This window comes from Sceloporus occidentalis, unplaced genomic scaffold (genome assembly GCF_023333645.1).
Source record: "Sceloporus occidentalis isolate IW3139 unplaced genomic scaffold, rSceOcc1.0.p SCAF_5, whole genome shotgun sequence".
In the NCBI taxonomy this organism is placed as follows: Eukaryota; Metazoa; Chordata; class Lepidosauria; order Squamata; family Phrynosomatidae; genus Sceloporus; species Sceloporus occidentalis.
Window position 1 is genome coordinate 81,327,330 of NW_028316985.1, and position 21,386 is coordinate 81,348,715.

A 21,386-nucleotide genomic window follows, 5' to 3' on the forward strand; every position below is an offset into this window, starting at 1 on the left:
CCCTTCAAGTCATTTCTGACTTATGGTAACCCTAAGGTGAACCTACCCTGAGGTTTTCTTGGCAAGATTTGTTCAGAAGAGGTTTTGCCTTTGCCTTCCCCTGAAACTGAGAGCATGTGACTGGTCCATGGTCACTCAGTGGGTTTCATGACTTGTGTCATTCCTCTATTTCCAGTGTCTTTTATGCACCAAGAACATTGCCATCAACACACAGGAGGGAGGCATTAGCAGGCTTAGGGAAACCCAAGGTTTGTAGAAGAACAGATAGATCTAAATGCAGAAGGTGCAGCTCATGGGGAAGATCATTGACTATTGGGGGAGGGTGGCGGAGAGAAACAGTGTGAGAATGAAGTATTCTGGAAGAAGGCGTGGCTGATAGACCAGATTAGTGACAGAGGCATGTCACACTGCAGATCTTTCTTGATGTTTGTATTACTTAATTGCATGCACATATCTGTATAAAAACATTTTTCCTTTAAAAATATTTTTTTAGGGTGGCACCCTTGTTCTAGAAGATGGAAAATTCATGTTCACTAAAGATGCTGGAAATACTAAATGTACAGGCGAGAAGCCCTTCACTGTCCACACTGTTGGGCTGTATTTGATCATCAGATACATCCATGGAATAACTTTGATTTGGGACAAAAACACGAGAGTTTCTATTATCATGGATTCACTTTGGAATGTAAGCATATTGTAGACAGATGTGTGTGTGCGCGCAAATACAATTTCACATGTTCTGCATGTTATGTGCAAGAATTGTGCATTTTCACCTAGTAATCAATTTTGCTCTTCATAGTCCATTCACATATTCCAACGAACATTGTCTTTAACAATGTCCAAAGGACATTGTTTGTTGTCTTTAACCATTTTTTTAAAAAATAGCATATTCGGAAAATAGTCCCAATCCATGTTGAAAAAACAGAGTTGTTGGTGTGAGTAATGATTATCCTCATACCAGTCTGAGATCATGTTAACAGAGAAAATCCTCACACTGGCACAGACCTAGTAAAACCTCTGGCCCCTGCCAAAGAAGCCTACAAGTATCCCTGTTCAGCAATGAACTTTTTAAATCAGTGATCAAACACAGGTTTTTTTAATTAAAATATTTCTATCCTGCCCTTTATCTGAAAATGTTAAGGTGGCTTACGATAAAGTCAATTTAAAATAATAAATAATTACAAAAGTTTAAAAAATTAAAAATACACGAAATAGGGTTTTTTTTTTTTTGTTTAAAACTGTTTAAAATTAGTTAAAATAATTTTGAATGATATAACTATAAAACATGTGATGAGGACGGATCTAAAAGTACCCCAGAGTCTGTTCCCTTACTGGGAATGCAACCAACTCCAGGCTACCCAATTCTTGGACTTGAGGACTGCAAATCCACAGAGCCTCTCTCTTACTGATCTCATCCAGCATATTACAACATCCAAACACTGTTCCAGCACCTCCACAACCCCAGGCAACTCTGACAACAATGAGATTTAGAGCTGAGTGTCATCAGCATACTGATGGTACCCAGCCTCAAAATTTAACATAACTTAGGGCCTGAACAGACAGGCCAAAATAAAGCAACTTCAGTCTCTTTGGAGGTATGCTTTTTAAATGATGCATATGTCCTAAGAGGCCAGATGCCACGCCAAATCCATGCTCCAATCCTAAGGACTGGAGCACAGCTTTGGCACAACTTCTGGCCTCTTAAGATGCATGTCTCATTTAAACAGCATACCTCCAAATTGACCCAAAGCAGCTTTATTTTGGCCTGTCTGTTCAGGCCCTTAGTATGGTTTGTAGTCATTATCTGCTTTTTTAATTTAATTGTAAACTAGCTAGGGCTAGTATTAGGAGAAACAAGTCCTAGGGGTTTTTTTGGTGGGGGGAGGCAGTGCACAATTGAAGATAATGAGGATGATATAAGGTAACAGATTCTACTTCATATCTCTAACAGTCACAATATAGAAAATGTTGAGTTGTACTACTTACAATGGCATTAATATATCACCACCACCACTGCCACCACCATCGTGATCACCATCCCATTAGAAATGACATAAGCTAATAGACTGAGCTTTCTATCTTTATTCAAACAGTGTGCCAGAAGGGAGAGATCCCTTTCTTGGTTTTAACCAAGGTTCTGTCTCTAGGAAACAGACCAGCACAGTTAAATGATCCCAACTAGATAGTGGGTTAGTTCAGACCACTGATAAACTATGCCAAACTGATTTTTTCCATCCTCTATATGTGATGCATACCTGTTGAGAGATGAACACTGAGGTCTAACAGGCACTGCAGAAATAATGCAGCTCAACACCACTTTAATTGCCATGGCTCAGTGCTATGGAATCCTGGGATTTGTAGTTGTGGCACCAGAGTTCTCTGACACAGAAGGATAAATGTCTCACAAAACTACAAATCCCAGATTTCCATAGCATTGAACCATGGCAGTTAAAGCCGTGTCAAACTGCATTATTTCTGCAGTGCAGATTAGACCTGGGTTGTGAATGGATACTTAATGACAAAAGTTGCTTTGGAAATAAAACAAACATGGATGACAATTCACAATATCTTTCTCTTTTCATTGTAGAAACAAATATGTGGCCTTTGTGGAAATCATAATGGGAACCTTCAGGATGAATTTACTACTAGACTAGGCACACTGGCAGCTGGACCAGTGGAGTTTGGCAACAGCTGGAAGACTATCCCCATGTGTTCTGACATACCAGCTGAGTCTTTTCCATGTGATGCAAATGCCTACTGCAAAAACTGGGCTGTGAGGAAATGTGAAATAATCAGAGACCACCGTTTCAGGGAGTGCCACAACAAGGTGATCTTTTAGGTTACATGTGGTGGGGAGCGGGAATTGCACACCAGCAACCAAGCAGATAATGTCACATGGCAGCAGTGATAGGAACCAATTAATTAAACCCAGTTATCTTATGAATTAAGTTAGGAATTTACTAATGAAAAGTGACAATTTAATTTACATTTTTTTCAGCTGAACTGATTGACTTCAGTTTGAATTTTAGCACAACATTTATCTAGAACTAATTACAACAGCATGAGCCGCAGTGCTGAAGAACCAACAAATTTTATATTATCCAGTAGGTCCTTTACCGAAAACATAGTTCTTTTGGATTTTTGCAAAAACTACTTGTTTTTATTAATCCCTCGGGGCTCGGCAATCACAAAAGAGTAGTTGAAAAGGGTTGAACTGGGTTAAAGGCCATTTACGCTTAGCAGTCTCAGTAACTGATCTTCTCCCATTGCTCTTGCAAAAATAATAAAGGATATAGATTACTGAAACTAGGTATATCTTCATGTCTTTGAAATCTGGAGGACTTTAGAAAGTTATAGAAAAAATGGAAAACTATGTGAAGTAAACAGCAAAAAAGAAAAGTACCTTAAGAACAACATTTTAGACATGTTTCTCCTCTATAAGTAGGGCCCCCTCAGATTTACAAGGGGGAATTTGCTGGCTGTGGCACTGGTATCTACTGCAGCAAGCCACCATTTTCTTGGTTGCCAGCTTTTTCCTCTTAAGCTTCCCCTTGGTTTTTGCAGGCTTGGATGAAAGCAGCCAAGTAGTGAGGTAAGGAGGAGGTGCCTCCCTGGTGCTGGACATTGAAGTCAAGAGCTTTGCTCTGGTCCACTGGAGCAGTTTAAATTCAGGGGGTCTCCATTTTCCAAGGCAGTTGAACTTTAACTGCCTCGTGGAACAGCAGCAGAGGAAGCAGTGAATGAGGCAAACAGTAAGGAGTAGCAAGCATTGGCTGGGGGGGGGGGGGCAAGTGGCGGTAAGGAGCCACAAGTGGCAGCATGTTGCAGCAGATGGTGGCAAGCAGCAGCAAGCACCAGCCGGGGGTGGTGGAATATCGGCAAGTGACAGCCAGCACTGTGGCACAAGCAAGGCAGCAGGGAAGGCACTGTGTAAGCAGTCCTTTTCAGGGCTACACAGATCCCAGAACTGATTGTACTCTCATCAGTCTTGACTGAAGCATGACCTTCTCCCTGATGACAGTACAAGCACCCCTTCTAGGGATCACAAGTGTGAGAAAGAAACCAAGCGTGTGGGGCCATTGCTGGCAACCAAGGAGCCAATAATTTACTCTCCCTCCTCCATCTGTCTTTATGGCTAAAGCCACCATTCCACCCATCCTTGTAGTTTGCAGAGGGTGGCAAACAGGGACCTGAACTCATCATTCAGTGGTTTCAGGGCAGTGAGGCATAGATGGTAATGCCCAGCTTGGGGGCAGGACCTTCCTCACCCTCAGATGGCAGATGGACCACATAGTGGTGGTGCACCTTAGTTGCTCCCCAACTGCCATTGCCCTGCTTTGACCTGCTTTGCAACAGGAATCTGGACTTCCAGATGCCTTGGGTCATTTATTGGGTAGTTTTAATTCCCAGATCTCTGCCTCATGCCAAGCCAGCCTAAACAACTGTAACCACATTAAAGTTGTGGCCAACCTTCTTACAACATCAAGAGTGGTTGTCTTCTGTGTTTGGCAGCTCTCCCTGGCTCACCACTAGGCCAGCAATAGCCACTAGGCCAGCAATAGAAAACACTTATTATCTCACAGACACAGATACACACCCAAACATCCTAAAATCACTGACGTTCAAATGTTTTCAAATACTGTTGCAACTATTTTCTTCGATCCAAAACTCAAAACTGGAAAACTCAAATCCTCCCTGGAGAGAGGAAGTAAAATCATGATTGGTAGGGGTTAGGGCTTCTACTGTTCTCTCTCTTTCTCTCTGTCCCCTCTTGTTGATTTATGGTGACCCTCCATAAATTTTGTATGATTTTCTTAGATAGGGAATACTGAGAGGTGGTTTTCCCTTGCCTTCTTCTAAAATATATCTTGTAGCACCAAGTGTTCTTTGGTAGTCCCCCATCCAGGTACTAAACAGGACTGACCCTGCCTAGCTTTCAAGATCAGATGGGAGCTAGTGCCTTCAGTGCATTTAGGCTCCTTTAATGTAAAGTCAAATGTGGATGTAAAATTAATTTAATTTTTTTCAAATGTCTCCCTTTTTAACATAAATGTAATTGAATGAGATTTTTAACATATTAATAGCATTAGTATGTACATTTCCAAAGAGCTTATCAGTGAACTAGCACTCCCTAAGCAGTTTATAATGTGTAAGCCAATTGCCCCCAACAAGCTGGGTATTTATTTTACTGACCTACCAAAGGATGGGAGGCAGAGGTGACCTTGGAGCCCTCCAGGATCGAACTTAAAACATTGTGGCTGCAAGACTGGCTTTTAACCACTGCACCACCAGGGCTCCTTATTAACTATTGGTGTGTTAATCCTTTCCCACCAAGATTTGCATCTCAGTATGAGAGAGTTGTAAAATTTACAATCTGCAACCATCTTTCCTTCATCTGTGATTCTTCAGCACTTTTTGCAAGAGTCATGAGACAGAAGAAAGGCAGGATTTAAATAAAAGTGAAAAATCATGCAAAGTTGTAAGGCTTGTAAGACTTGTAAGATTGCATGTGTGAATGTCTGGTTCATGTATGATCTTTATCAAAAGGTGGCAGGCAGGCCCGGTCCCAAGGCTCAGACCAACATGCTTCTCAGTAGTAACAGTTTATCTAATATATTTTCCTTAGATTGACCCGACTCCATATCACAAAGCTTGCATTGAGGAAGCTTGTGTATGCACAATGGAAGGGAAGTATCATGGATTCTGTACTGCTGTATCAATGTATGCAGAGGCATGTGCATCAGTTGGCATCTGTATATCTTGGCGAACTCCAGAACTTTGCCGTAAGTGAAATATTTATTGTTGTGTGCCTTGAATTTATTTCTGATATATGATGACTCAAGGTGAATTTATCATAGTTTTTTTTTTGTGGCACAATTTGTTCAGAGGGGATTACCATTGCCTTCCTATGAGGCTAACTAAAACATGCCCAAAGCATGCCCAGTGGGTTTCCATGGCTGAGCGGGGAGTCATATCCTAATCTCTCAGAGTCTATTCCAACACTGAAATTACTACACCATGCTGGTTCTCCTGGAATATATTGTGGTGTATTTAATTCATATCAATTCACACAAACTGATAAAGTGCAAAGCCTGAGATGGATGTTGCATGATGATTTTAGGCAAGATTTAGCCTAATCTATAAAATGGCTATAATTAGCAATGATCTATCCTATACAGTCATTTTTAAGAATAAGGAGACAATATTGTAAAGCACTTTAGTCCTGTTGGTACTATTTGGTTCATTTTCCAGAGGAGGAATGTATCTGGTTGAAGTGAGACCTTTATTTATTTTTTTAATTTCTATAAAAACATCACATTTTACCAAATTTCCACTTTAACCACAGGAACCTATGCATACGTAAATACATTTAGGCTGTGCATATGACATTGTGATTTAAAGATATAATTTTAATTTTGCTAGTTGTTTGTGTCACAACTATTACCATGAGTTTCAGAGATATATGGGAATTATGATTTATGAGTAAGATTTGTACAAAAAGTATTGCTAAGGATTGTGTGTGTTGTTGTATGGGACGAGTTCAATGAGTGGGGTGACACCATGAGTTGCGGCACTGGGTGCCACTAACCAAAGTGATGCCACTGCTGTCTCTAAAATGTTTCCCATTGGCTCGGTCACCCATTGTGGGGATGTATTGCAGCAACCAAAGCATGTGACCAGAGGACCTTCCAGTTATGCGTGCAAGCGCATAAAAGATTCCTCCCTCTCTTTCTCCTGTCTCCCTCCTCCCTTAAAATGGTAATTATAGGATCTACTGCTGTGGTGTCACTAGGGGTGTGTGGAGGGTAAGGACCATACTGGGTGACACCCCAAAATAGGGGTGACGTGCAGTGGGGCCCTCCTCTCACTATGGTCAAATGTACCCTTCCTGGTTTGCTCCACTACGGCAGCAACAGAGAGGCCAAGCTGCCCTCTCCCACCTTTGCCATGGTGAGGGAGGCCGTCTCATAAGGAGATGTCTACAAAGAAGAGAGCTGAGGCCACCCTCCAGCAGCTCCCACATTGGGTGACACCTGGGGTGGGGACACCACTGCTCTGAGGAGCTGCTCCTGTTCTTGAAACTTTCATGTAATTAGACAGGGCTTGAGGCACTGCATGTATTTATATCTGAATGTACCTTTAAATATCAGTATAAGTTTTTAGCTATGAAACTTTCATACTGGCTGTTGGCCTTACTTTGCTAAAACTTGTCTCAGAGAGACTCAAGAGATTCAGCACTTTCCACCTGTGAACTCTGCTCCAGAAGACTGCAACAGCCATTGCAGAATTAGCGCAGTTTGACACCGCTTTAACCATCAAGTTGTTTGCTTGTTTTGGCACCAGAGCCCTCTGACAGAGAAAGTTAAATATCTCACAAAACTACAGATCCCAGAATTCCATAGCTTTGAGCCATGACAGTTAAAGCCATCAAACTGCATTAATTTTACAGTGTAGATGCAGCCTTAATTGAATCAGTCTTCATCTTTCCTAGAAAAGGAGCTAACACTCTGGGAATCTATTAATCCAATAAATTTTATACTTCAGGATCAAGAAGAATAGAAGCATTACAATATTAACCTTTTGTTATAGGGTTCCACTTGTTTTTCCACCTAAGGAACTGTGCACTGTACACAATTGGATTGTGTCTGATAATCAGTACATCCATGGAAGAATTGCTGCTTTTTATGGTATTTTTAAACTGGAACTTGAACAAGATAGTCTTTCAAACACTTTCTGTGGAGCTCTGTAAATTAAGACACATCCCATGCTAATGTGAAGAATGAACATAAACTCTTAAAATAATAGGGTCATGCAACTGCAAAATTTTCTTTGAAAACATGGAAATGTTCTATTACTTGAATCATTATAGCAGCCAAATCTTAGCTCTGCGTTTGGAATTTATATGCAATAACTAACTGATTTGACCATTGGCAACAACTGATTTGACTGTTGATCTACAAGTATCAAGAAGTAATCTGTTGACCTATATAATGATCCAATTTGTTAATTATCTTGTGATAGAAAACATTGATTAAAGACATGAGCTGAGCAACAATTATAATGTCAAACTTTACATCCTGGCACTGACCCCTGACATAAATGTATATTTTAGCTGTCTTCTGTGATTACTACAATGCACCTGGGGAGTGTAGCTGGCATTATGAACCCTGTGGAAGTGTGACAACCAAAACCTGTAAGGATCAAACAAGTGGCAGGAGTCTTCCATCTGTCTTGGAAGGTAAGGCACAGCTGTTCTAAGTGCCATTAGAAATAAAAAGTTAGTTTCCAGGGGCCACTGAGGCACTTGCTACTGCTACAAGGTGAGCTCACGGGGACAGAATTTGGAACATTATTTTTAAAAGGAAATCCACTATTCAATTATTACAAACCCACCCACGTCAAGTAAGTTTGTTGTTGTGTCCCTCCAAGTTATTTCTGACTTATTGTAATCCTAAAATGAAACCTATCACAGAGTTTTCAGGGACTGACAGAGTGTAACTTGCCCAAAGTCAATGTTACCCAAAGAAAGTTGCTAGTTGTCACTTCCATGTCCCTGCCTGCATGGGCCACAGTACTCTATGAGCAGCCAGAGTACCCTTGCTCCCTCAGCTGCCTTTACTTCCCCCAATTACCTGACCTTCCATTTCCACACTGGAATAGCATTCTACATGGGTGTCCCACTGAGATGCCTGATGCATCTGCCACTGCTTGTGGGTTGCTCGTTTTTGAGGTCAGAACAAGGCACCAGTGACAATCGCATGGCTGGGTGCCTCATCTGACCTCAGATCAAGTGACCTGAAGTGGCAGTGGATGCACCAAGTAGCTCAGCAGGACACCTGTGCAGACACCGGCTCCTGATTGTAAGGTTGTTATACCCTGGTTCTGGTACAGAACATGCTTGACAGTATCTAGACTGCTCACACCGGAACCAGGGTTTGGTCCATGTGTCATCTGATCAAGACAATTCCAAAATGGAGGTGGGGAGGACCTTTTGGCTTGTGCAGGCAGGGCCCATGTCTACTTGTTCCATTCTTTTTTACAGTCTGTTTACAGTGCTTTCTTGGATCTGCACTAGGATCTGCTCTTGGATTTGCTCTTCTGAAGCTGTCCTCTCTCTCTCTCTCTCTTTTAACTTAAAGCATCATTTGCTGAGATGTTCTCATGATTTGAAGGGCAAATTGTCTCCTCTTTGATTTTTAATTTTGCCCTACTCCTGAATTATAGTGCTGTCATGCAAGAATATTTTGCCAATTATTTCAAAACTGGGTTGGGGGGGTTGTTTGTTTGTTTCCTTCTGTTTGATGCTGCCCCCTTTCCCCATAGTATAAGAAGTGGGAGCAAGCAAGCCTTGAGGCAAGCTGAAGCTATAATAGTGCATTTCACTGATCCATTGGTGCACTATATCTCATCAGTCAATAAGAGAAGGGAGCAAAGGATATGTTGTTCCAGTATGCCAGAGAATTATAAAGAAACCCACTCAAGGGTAGGGATAAATGTTTCTGCTAGTGCTGTGATCTGCCAGAACAATTGTCCAAGACATCAGAAATATCATTTGATGTTTTTAAGGGGGGGGGGGTGATCTATTAAGGAATTCCATATTTTCTTCTCAAATCAATTTTTGGTCTTTCTGAAATGTAGGTTGTTACGCAAAGTGTCCTGAGCATGCACCTTATTTAGATGAAAATACCATGAAATGTGTCCGTTTGTCAGAGTGCACGTGCTATCACAATGAAGTAGTCTTTCCTGGAGAATTCATTTATGATGAGTGTGGAAGACAATGGTAAGTTGCGGTTGTCTAAGGAATCCTTATCACACTGCTTCTAATGCTTTCTTTTTATTTGAAATATCATTTCCAGATGGCCGGTCAGGTAATTTTTCATAATACAACAAGATTTATATATATATATGTGTGTGTGCTGATTTGGGCTCTTTTTTTGTGCACATGGCTATTGTACCATCAATAGTGCACTGCCTTGTGTTGGAAGACAGAATTGTCAACAGTTTAATAGATTGCTAACTTATGTTGGCTTTCTTGTAAACCTGAACACTGGATTGTGTCCAGTGCCAGCTTTGTAGTGGTAGTCTGCTTCTGCAAGCGCTGCTGCTATTGGAAAGTCAATATTAGACACAACATCCTGGGCCCCAAATCTAATGTTTAGTCCCAACTAGAGTGGACCAGTGAATCAAAAGAACCAGTGGTAACTTACCAAATTTAAAACAAGCACACTTTAGTTGGGACTAACAAGTACATTTAGCTACCTGTATTTACTCCTTGTGGGATGCAGTGGCTTAGTGATTAAGATACCAATTCTGATTACTGGAAGTTCAGAAAGTTGGCAGTTCAAGGCACAAGTGTTGCGTGATGGGGTGAGCTCCCATCACTAGTCCCATCTTCTGCCAACCTAGCAGTTCAAAGGCATGTAAAAGTGCAAGTAGATAAATAGGTACCACTTTGGTGGTAAGATAACAGTGTTCTGTGTAGTCATGCTGGCCACATAACCATGGAGTCATCTTTGGACAATGCTGGCTCTTCGGCTTAGTAACGGAGATAAGTACCGCCCCCTACAGTTGATTACGATTAGACATTCATGTCAATGGAAAAAATATATTTATTTATTACCAGCCTGTTACACCATAGGTAGCCCAGCTTGATTATAATAATAGCGACTACACTAATTCAATCATATTTCCATTCTTGATGAAATATGGTTGGAGAATTTTTTTTCACCATCTTAGAACTGGCAGAAAGTCTAACTAGATTCTTAACACATGTCAGCACCATTCTACAAAATAAGCCATACTCCTCAACTTATTGTTACTACTGCAGTGGCATGGGTATTTAGATTGGAATTCCTATGAGGTCAGAAAATAGCCCAGATATTATGTAGTGTTGGGTTTTTTTTTTTTCTGTTCATGTGGATGGGGATTAATGACAGAAAACAGTCATTGATCATATGTCTTCTTTTGCTTTTCTGGTTTATGCATATAAAACAAACAAAAAATGCAATAGGTTCTTACAGCACAAAATTGATAAGTGACTTTTACTTGGATGTCCACAAGGTATGTTTGTCCTTGGGGAGGAAGAAATATCTCCCCAGTGATACCCACTGGTGAATGTATGCCTGCTTCCTAAAATTTTGTAAATCTAGGCCAGAATCTTGTATGAACTTTCACTCAACGTAAATTTGTGTGCACTTAACTAAGTAACAAAAAAACTATGCAACTGGTTAACTGAATTGCAAAGATGTATAACAGGAAATGGGCAAGAGTGTCCAATGAACATTGGGGGGTGCCTAATGTGCATTGTGGGCCTGATGTGCATCAGAAACTGTAGTGCATTAGTCCCATTTCACTTCAGACCCTTTGTTGGCTCTACTACGTAGTTATGCAACAGCAGTCCTCTACTGTATATGGATGTTGCACATCTTTGCCATTCTATTTACCGCAGATGCAAGTTCACCTATGAGCACGCAACACCCCAACAGGGTTCTGGTCCTACAGTTTTGAGTTCCTTACTTTATTAACATGAAATCTTTTTTAAACATTTCTTTGTGTATAGTTTTTGCAGAAGTGGAGAGTTTGAATGCTCTGGTGAGTACTTTACCTGAGATCTCTAAAGTTATAAGTAGCTTTGCAAAACTTTGTACGCATTGTTGTTAAGAGATGCTCCACTTTACATTTAAATCTGTTACCAGGAAACCATGTACACTTCTGGGGGGATGTTTTAGAGGAAAGATAAGTTGGTTTGAACCTTGTAATCTGTTTGCAGACTGTTCTTGGGTTGATCTTGTTATTCGGGGGGAGAAGAGATGCTGCCTTGGCCGGGATCCTGTTGTTTATCCCTGGCTAGAGCAGAACCATTTAATCCATTGTTGAATGGTAAATCAGCATATTGGTAAATCCCATTTATTCCATGGCTCTACTCTAGTTGGCACTAAAAATAGAATTTAGGTCTATATTCTTGTATCCCACCAGAAGGCTCATTACTTCACAAGGTTATTTTACCATTAAAAAATACCTAGCTTTTTTGAATTCTTTCTCCTTATGTTTTGTTGCCTTCTGTTTGGTGCTGCCCTCCTTTTCTCATAATATAGAAAATGATGGCATGCAAGCCTAGAGACAGAGCTGAAGTGATAATGTGTTCCCACTGATTGTTTCAGTGACTTACAGCATGAACTATACTCATTGATTTTAGACCAACAACACAAAATGGATTATAGTAATTATATTTTGATGCATCTCTTTGCATATATGGGTTTTAGATTGATTTTATTTATATATTCTTTCATACAATCATGATGTTCATAATTATTTGACATTTGGTTTGATTCGAGTGCAGTGGGGGCAGAGGAAGTTCATATATGTTGAGAGATTATTTTATTCCTCTTTGGCTGTTCATTGGTCATTGTCTCCTGTTATTCTTCATGCTCTAATTTTTATGCCCTATTAATTCCTGTTATTATTGTTCATGCTCTAGTGATGCAAATGTTTATACTGCATCATTATATCTTGCCCATACTCCAATTCAGTATAGTTCACATGGTATTTTCTCATTTAATCCAGATCTTCCAATTATTCCAAGAATGGGGGAAGCATCAAAACTAAAGACTGATGTAGCTACTATTTCGACTACTGCCTCCACCTCTGCCATGGCCACTCACATGATAGGAACTGGTAGAAAAGAAGAAGAAACTTCTGGTTTCATTGGTAGTACAAGTGAGACCTTGCAAACAAAAGGTTTCACAGAAGGTGAAAGTGGAACTGTTGGTTGGGACACGGGTGTCCCTGGAAATGCTACTAAACATGTGGACAGTTTGGCTAAAACAACTACAGCCATGGCTGGACATGACAGGTCCTCTACTGGTGTTCCTCCTAGTACCAGCATGCATATTACTAGCAGTGCTATCAAATGGAATACAGGTGTCACCAGAAGACCTACAGAACATGTACTACTCAGAAGGTCAACTGAAGGCAAGGAGAGTGTCACTGCACAAACAGATGGACATGATAAACCCTACACTGTTGTCCCTTTTAGGACCAGGAGAAGTATTACTGGCAGTCTTGTCAAACAGAATACAGAATACAAAAAACCTACTGAACATGCAACAGTCGGAAGCTTAACTGAAATCAACAAGGCCACTACAGAATATGACAAGCCCTATACTGAAGTCTCTGCTGGGACCAGCACAGATACCATCAGCAGCAGTGTCACTTGGAATAAAGATGTCACTGAACATCTGAGAGTTCAAAGCTCATCTGGAAGCACAGAGAGAGACACCAGACAGACCAAGCAAAATACTGTGGGTCCTTGGGGAACAGTTGCAGGGCTGACCAAAAGAAATGGTGGCACTGAAAACACAGCAAATCTTGGCAAAACCCAGAAATTGATGGAAACATCGCACTATGATACTGGTCCTCCCAGGGGAAGAGGTAGTACAGTTTGGGAGACCACCAAAGATACTGGAATACCTATCACTGAGTACACTGAAGGTGGCCAAGAAGACTTCTCTACTGTTGCTGATACCACTATTAGAAGAAGAGCTTTAGGTATAGTAGGTAGAATATGAACAGTTGGGTTGGGTACTACTAATTGGTCTCCAGGCAGGCAGGGCATTCACAGCAAAAAAGAAGCCCTAGCTGTGGGAGGGAAACATGGAGGTATCACCAGAGATTCGAGAGGTTATTGGTAGGTAAAGGCCTAGAGGTAAAGGAGTGACTGTTCTCCATTTTTATTACATTCCCCCTATTTGGCTATAGTTAACCTACTTTTTGATCCACCATGACATTGTTTTAAAATGGGAGATAGAAGATAGTTATACGTGTTGACTGGCACCCTGTAGAGATTGGTTTAATTCTCAGTGGATCTCAGAGTTTTCTGAGCCTAAATGGGCTTCAATCTGGGACATGTCTGAAAGATGGCACAACTTTTTCCTCAATCTAAATACAATCCAAATGGAGGAGACAGGCAGTTGGTAGAACATGGGATAAGTTAGCCCAATGTTGTCTGTGAGTATATGGTTATTGTTTTCAGTGGGTTCTGTCATTGTGGAATTCCCGGAGCTCTCATTCATGTGGTCTACTCCCATTCATTGATATGGGAAAGGTTACATTGCTGAACTATGATTGTGCTCCATTTCTGAAATTAGATGGTCTAATAGATGATCAAGAATAGAACAATCTTTCTGTTCCTTGAAGGGCTGCTTGGGGATTATTTGAGGTGTAAACTATGCTCCATATAACTAGTTTCACCGACTAACTTTCTTCCTGTAGTTTAACTAGAGTTCCCAAAAGTTGCAAGAATATAATTGAGAGGTTATTATCTGTCTATAGATAACATTGGGAAGGCTGTCTCTATTCAGAGGGTACCATTATTTACCTACAACAAGGCTTCATTATTTATCACTATTTATACATTTTTAAATTGTGATGGTATGCTAATAACACAATTTATGTTGATTTTCTCTCTTCATACAGAATGTCCAGAAACACCAGGTATGTATCTTCAGTAGCATTTTTGCCTTTAATGAAATTGCATTGCTTGTTACTGTTTTGGGGCTACAACTCCCAGACTCTACAAGGCATTTGGGAGATAATAGGCCAAAAAAATTAATGTCTCCAAGCTCTGTTAAATTGTTGGATTATGGCAGAAAAGCTAGACAGTTTTTTAGTTGTGACTTTCTAGTTATGGATCCTCACCCTAGTCCTAACCCACTGGGCAAGTTAGATCTTTAAAGGGGTATAATGAACAAACAAAAATAGTGGAACATGCTGTTTCCATGATTCTGTTTTCTTGTTGGAGAAATTTATTTATCTTTGCTTCTGTTTACTATACACACACACACACACACACACACTGTCCTTTTCAAGTTGATTTACAGAATAAAATATATTCACCTCCAAACCTGCCACCTTTAAAAACAATTTTAAATGCATACTACCATCACAAAGAAGATAATTCATCTCCCTATATGACAAAGAAGAAATATTTTCATTGCTTTTCAAAAGAAGCAAGATAAAAAGCAGGCTTGGACATAAAAGAAAGAGGAGTGAAGATAGGAGAAAGGAATATAAATAATTTGAGATATGCAGATGATGCTATACTACTAGCAGAAAACATCGCAGACCTGGAACAACTACTAAGAAAAAAAAACAAAGAAGAAAGTGCAAAGACAGGTTTACTGCTCAACATAAAGAAAACAAAAATAATAACCATGGAAGGATCTATACAGATTCAACAGTGAGAAAATTGAAATAGTAAAAGAGTTCTTGTACCTTGGATCAAACTTTGATCAGAAGGGGGACTGCATTCAAGAGATCAGAAGAAGACTGGGAATGGGGAGCAGTGGTGTCACTAGGGTTGGTGTCACCCTGTGCAGTAACTCATGGTGTCGCCTCCCACATTGATCTCTTCCCATCTCACACCATACACCATCTTTAGTAATGCTTTTTTGTACTAATGTTACTCATAAATCATAACTCCCATATACCACTGAATGTAATGCTAATAGTTGTGACATAAACAACTAGCAAAATTAAACTTATACCTTCAAATTACATTATCATACACACAACCTAAATGTATTTACATATACAGTACATAGTGGAGATTTGGTTAAAATGTGATGTTTTTAAAGAAAATTTTAAAATAACAATTTCTTTTTTAAAATTCAATTTTTTAAAAAATTGTTTTTAAAATTTCAAATGTTTAAACTTTAATTTTTAAAAATGCTGGGCCTCTCCTTTTTCCTCCCACTGAGATTCACCCCACTCCCACCATCTCTTAAAGCATTTTAAAGGGAAGTAGATGAATGCCACAGCCCGTTTCTGCCCAAAGGTAGGTGTTTGAGGAGCAGTGGTGTCACACACACACCCTTAGGGTGTCACCTGGTGTGGTCTGCACTCCCCTGAACCCTCCTAGCGATGCCACTGTGAGGAGGGCAACTGTGAAAGAATTAGAAAAGATTCTAAAATGTAAGGATATACAACTGAGCATGAAAGTTAGAATTGTACAAGCCATTGCTTTTCCTATTACCATGTAGAGTTGCAAGAACTGGACAGTGAAGAAAACAGATGAAAGGAAAAACAATTCATTTGAGATGTGGTGCTGGAGAAGAGTGCTTAGGATACCGTGGATGGCCAAAAAGACAACCAAATGGGCCTGCTCTCAAAGTAGACCAGCTCAAGGAGCACTTTTTCTGCACTTCTTTTTCTGGTGGCTTTGGACAGTGCTAAATTTTGAGCAGTGGAAAATAGGGAGTCTTGGAGATGTTTCATCCACAGGGTTGCCATGCGTCAAGATCGACTCGAGGGAAGTTGACAACAACAAGATAAATCCCATCCATAGTTCTAAGACCATCACAAAAAAGAGTCTTGTAAACTGACAAGACAGAATGTGAACTCGAAATACAGAAAATGTGAGTTCATATTTCAAGTTCATATTCTGAGATCAAGTTCAGTAAACTTAAACATTTATTTTTTCAGCAATTTAAACTTTAATTCATTCAGTAAACCATACCATGTTTCTTTGTTTTTTGTGGGCTTGGGTTATTTTCTTGTGTTTTTTTAGTGTTTTTTATGGTTTTTGGTAATAATGAGGCTTCCCTCTGCCTCCATATGTACCATAGCTGTAATTTAATGATATATATATTTTTATTCTTTCAGAATCAACCTCATGTCGGTTTAAAAATAAATATTACATGGTGAGCTTTCATACACAGTTCGGGAGAGCTGTAACAGATGTGATGTATCACAATGAGATTTTTGAGTATATTACATTTCATTTTCAATACTATCCTTTGTAAACATAGAATGAGTTTAATATAAGAAAATGTTTTTATTAATATAATTTACTGCTGAAGAGTGGTGGGTAAACAGATTTCCTTTCAGTATCTGTGGCATATTTTCTGCTTGAGGTTTTCTTTCCACAGTACAGAACTGTAGTACTAAGGAGCCCTGGTGGCGCAGTGTTTAAATGCCTGTACTGCAGCCATTCACTCAAAACCACAAGGTTGCAAGTTCAAGACCAGCAAAAGGGCCCAAGCACGACTCAGGCTTGCATCCTTCCGAGGTCGCTAAAATGAGTACCCAGACTGTTGGGGGCAAATTAGCTTACTTGCTAATTAGCTTACTTGCTGTTCACCGCTATGATCTTTGGAATAGCGGTATATAAATAAAACAAATTATTATTATTATTATTATTATTATTCCACTTTAAATGCCATAGCTGCATCTTATGGAATTCTGGGGTTTGTAGTTTGAGTTCTCTGGCTGAGAATTTTAAGGGTCTCAGGATTTCATAGGATAATGCATTGGCATCAAGTGGAATCACACTTCTATAACAGTGCAGTGTGAAAAGGGGCCCTAATTGATGATGATGATGATGATGATGATGATGATGATGATGATGATGATGAGCCATGTAAAGGAGCCCTGGTGGCACAGTGGTTAAATGCCAGTACTGCATTCACAACGTGAGTTCAGTCCTGCCAGTTGACTCGGACTTCTGTCCTTTCATAGGTCGGACAATTGGCTTACACATTATAAACCACTTACAGAGTGCTTAGTTCACTATGAAAACCACTATAGAACTGTAAAGTGCTATTGCTATGTAAAGCATCCGACACAATGTCTGGAAATTCAGTTAATTGGAAATTCAGTTCATTGGACTTCACCTCTAGCAGCCCTAGCCAGCATAGCCAATGGTGAAGTAGGCTGGGAGTTGTAGTCCAAACAATATCTGGAGGGCTGCATTTCGCTGGGCCCTGCTGTATGTATTATTATCAAATATAAAGATCCCTTAGCAATAATCTCTGCCTGCCTGTGACAATCCCGATAATGATCAGCCGTACTCAGGGGATGCTATTTCAGTTATTGAAACATGCTGGGTGGCCATCTGTCGAGAATGCTTTGATTATGTATTTCTGCATGGCAGGGGGTTAGAGTGGATGGCCCTTGTGGTCTCTTCCAACTGTATGATTCTGTGCTCATTAAATGCAAAAATATGTTTAGCAACACAGTGAGTACAGCCAATTAGAGCTGGTTTATGGGGATGCCTTATTTTTGGAAAGCTGTAAAATAAATAGTATTGGAAATGTCTAAATCAGAAAATTATTATATTGACAGCTTTGAAACAAATGTTTACAGTTTTACTCTGTAGTGCATAAATAGTAATGTCTCTCATTATTTTCATTTTCTAGATTGGACAAACATTTAAGGATCCAGACAATCCATGTCTCAAGTATACCTGTACCCCAGAGGGCTTTACAACAAAAGTTGAAGAATGCGTTGGGCAGAGCTGGTGTAAAAACGTATGTTGCGAAAACAGGCTGACACATGTGTATGAGATATGAAGAGAGTGATACCAGGCAGAATTCACCAGGGTGTAAACTGTGAGGCAGTTCCATCAAAGGTGATGGAAGACCATCTTTTCTCTCCCTCTGACATGATACTGAGGCACCCCTCAGTTGGGGGGGAGGGCTTGGCAGGGAGTCATTTAGGCTCAGAGAGTGTATGACAGAGACTGGTGTCAGAATCCAGAGGTTATGGATCTGTCACTATAAGAAATATGAGGGGATATAATAATATATTGATATAGTGATGTAGTAATATTTTGACATGGTGTAATAGAAGTAATTGGATATAGGGAAACACCAGTATGGTTAACTAGAGGGAAGCGCAAAGGGAGGGAGGCAAGTAACAGAGGGGATTGCGCTTGGGACAAATTGGAAAGGGGGCCCGTAATCCAAATGAAATGCAAAATGGGGACAGATGGATTATTATTATTATTATTATTATTATTATTATTAATATCCAGCCTCTCTGTGCAGCACAACCAGGGCGGCTTACATGTTAAAATGCACAATCCCGTATCCCAGTGACCCACCCACCCCTAAAATACAATTAAACAGTTTACAGATTAAAACATACTTTAAAATAATAAACAAATCAACATTGGCTGTAGCAGAAATCAGGAAATAACAGGTCCAACTTATTTGGTGGCTGGTTATCTATTAAGGAAAGGCCTGCCAGAAGAGATCCATCTTAACAGCTTTTTTGAAGCTGTTTAAGGTGGTAATGTGACGGATCTCATCTGGCAGGCCATTCCATAATCTGGGAGTGGTTGCTGAAAAGGTCCTCTGGGCGGTTTCAGACAATCTAGTTTTTATGGGTTGCAACAGACTCCTCCCAGAGGACCTGAGTGCGTGGGGTGGATTTTATGGAAGGAGATGGTGCTGAAGAGGGGTTGGACCCAAGCCATTTAGGGCTTTAAAAATGGCAGGCGAGAGCAGAGTTATGTCCCTGTTCACTTCCTAGGACAAGACTTTGATGATCAACACCTTCCTCCCTGGGTTAGATAGGAGTTTATTAGACAAGGGAAATTGGAAGTATAATCCAATGGCAATCTGAACGTAATCATGGGGTTTAATGTTGTTGCGTGATAGACCGCCACACACAAATTTGGGCAATGGGAAGTCAGTCCAAGCGCAATCATGGGGTTTCACATTATTGCGTGATAGACTGCCACACACAAATTCGGGCAATGGCATGCTATTTTTGAGCAAAGGGGAGCCAGTTCAAATTTAATGAGCATTCACGTAATTTTGCTAAACTAGTGACTTTACATGAATGCGTTCTGGCCCCACTTTCTTTTCATTCGAAATTAAGAGAAATTCCTCATGTGCGATAAACTCCATAGATTGATTTGGGTGATGGCAAAAGCACAAAGTTTAAAGAACTCTTTGATGTGCTTCAAAGAACACTAACAGTGAACTAGGGAAGTAGGGTTGGAGGAAAACCCTTAAAAGGTGAATTGTTTGGGAAAGAATCATATTTGACACTATCACATCTGTGGCTGATCTCTGTCTTGGAATCCAAAATAAAGTCAGTTAATCTCACTGCTGTGATGTCTTGGTTCTTTAAGTTTTGATCCACTAATCCTGACAACTGGTGACATAACAGTACAGGCATCCTCCTACCTCTTCCTCCCAAATAAGAGTTTAAATATCCTATATGTCAAATGTGGCCAATCCTTGGCCATCCAAATATTTGGTCCACATTTATCACAGTTCCTTTCCACTTGCTATTAAGTGGAACTGACAGAGGTTGTAGGCAAAAATATTTGGAGAGCCAGAACTTGCCTGCCCATTTAAAACAATTGTGGAAGGGGCCCCAAGCAGTGACTATTTGCAGTTCGTCTAGGATTGAATGTAATCAATGTGTATAAATCTAATGTATATAATCTAACTTCACTTTTTTAAATGTTAAAAACAGGCATCCAGAATATATCGTCCGAACAAGTGCTGCTACGACTGTATGTATATGTTTCATATTTTATATAGAAAATAGTGATATATAATTACTTGAATGCAGGCCATAATTGAATGAAGCCTAAATCTTATTGGTATGCCCATTGAAAACCCATTGAATCACTTGCTGAATGGTGAGCTAACAGTTATGTAAATCCAATTGATTCAATAGGTATACTTTAGCAAAGACTACCAATAGGATTAAAGCCAGAATATGGTTGTATTTTTATGTATCTATTTATTGTTAGCTAGGCTGAAGTGATAATCTGCCCTCAGGTTTGAATCAGAAGACTTGACCTTGTTAGTTAGACAGAATTTATCCAAAGATAAAAAGACAGAGAAAGGGGACCAACTTAAAATTGCAAAGAGGGCAGGGGCTGTATGACTAGTCAAGGATCATGGAAATAACATAATCATCTCATATTATCATGCAGTGAATTTGCAATGGCTATGTAAGGTCACCATGAAGCCAAAATGGAGTGGTGGCAAGCAACTGCTTTCACTGTTGATATGCTTCTTGATTGTATACAATCCTGAAACCAGCCAGATTTGACTATATAATGATGCCACGAAAACCAATTAGTCCTTGCTTCTAGCACTTACTCTGAATGGATAAACATTTGCTTCATTTTATGGGGTCTTCATCCATTTACTGAAGTGAATGTTGCTTTGTAGCCTGTTACTTTGTAGAGCTCAAAGTATGTTTTTTTAATGAAACGAACACACCTTCCAGATTCAAACATCTTAAATGTGCAACATTACCTATTTTAATATATATATATAGTTAATATAACTATTCTACAGATTCAAATTGACAGCTTTACATTTCCCGCATCATATAAAATACAATATACACATCTGAAAGTTAACCGTGTGTGAAAAAATATACAAAGATTCTACTTTCATTTCTACTTAATTTACATCTAAGTTTCTATCGTATCTGGTTACATAGAATATTTGCTTAGCTCTATATTCACAACTTCTGATTCTTTAACTTTTTATAGTCTTGGCAGTTTTACATCGGTTTAATACAGCTCTCAATCATAGGTCTTTCCTTATATCTTCATTTAATTAAATTTC

General features: G+C 39.7%; 1 protein-coding gene across 1 annotated transcript in view; it reads left to right on the top strand.

The window, feature by feature from the left end:
• Positions 1–21,386, top strand: part of LOC149312375 (mucin-19-like) — a 90,000-nt gene that overhangs the window by 64,933 nt on the left and 3,681 nt on the right. The window contains exons 27-37 of the mRNA XM_089527200.1: positions 494–685; positions 2,588–2,827; positions 5,627–5,783; positions 8,114–8,239; positions 9,640–9,781; positions 11,561–11,592; positions 12,565–13,548; positions 14,476–14,493; positions 16,663–16,700; positions 18,198–18,308; positions 20,272–20,311. Coding sequence (XP_089383326.1) covers positions 494–685; positions 2,588–2,827; positions 5,627–5,783; positions 8,114–8,239; positions 9,640–9,781; positions 11,561–11,592; positions 12,565–13,548; positions 14,476–14,493; positions 16,663–16,700; positions 18,198–18,308; positions 20,272–20,311 — 2,080 coding nt within the window. The remainder of the gene's footprint in view (positions 1–493; positions 686–2,587; positions 2,828–5,626; positions 5,784–8,113; positions 8,240–9,639; positions 9,782–11,560; positions 11,593–12,564; positions 13,549–14,475; positions 14,494–16,662; positions 16,701–18,197; positions 18,309–20,271; positions 20,312–21,386) is intronic.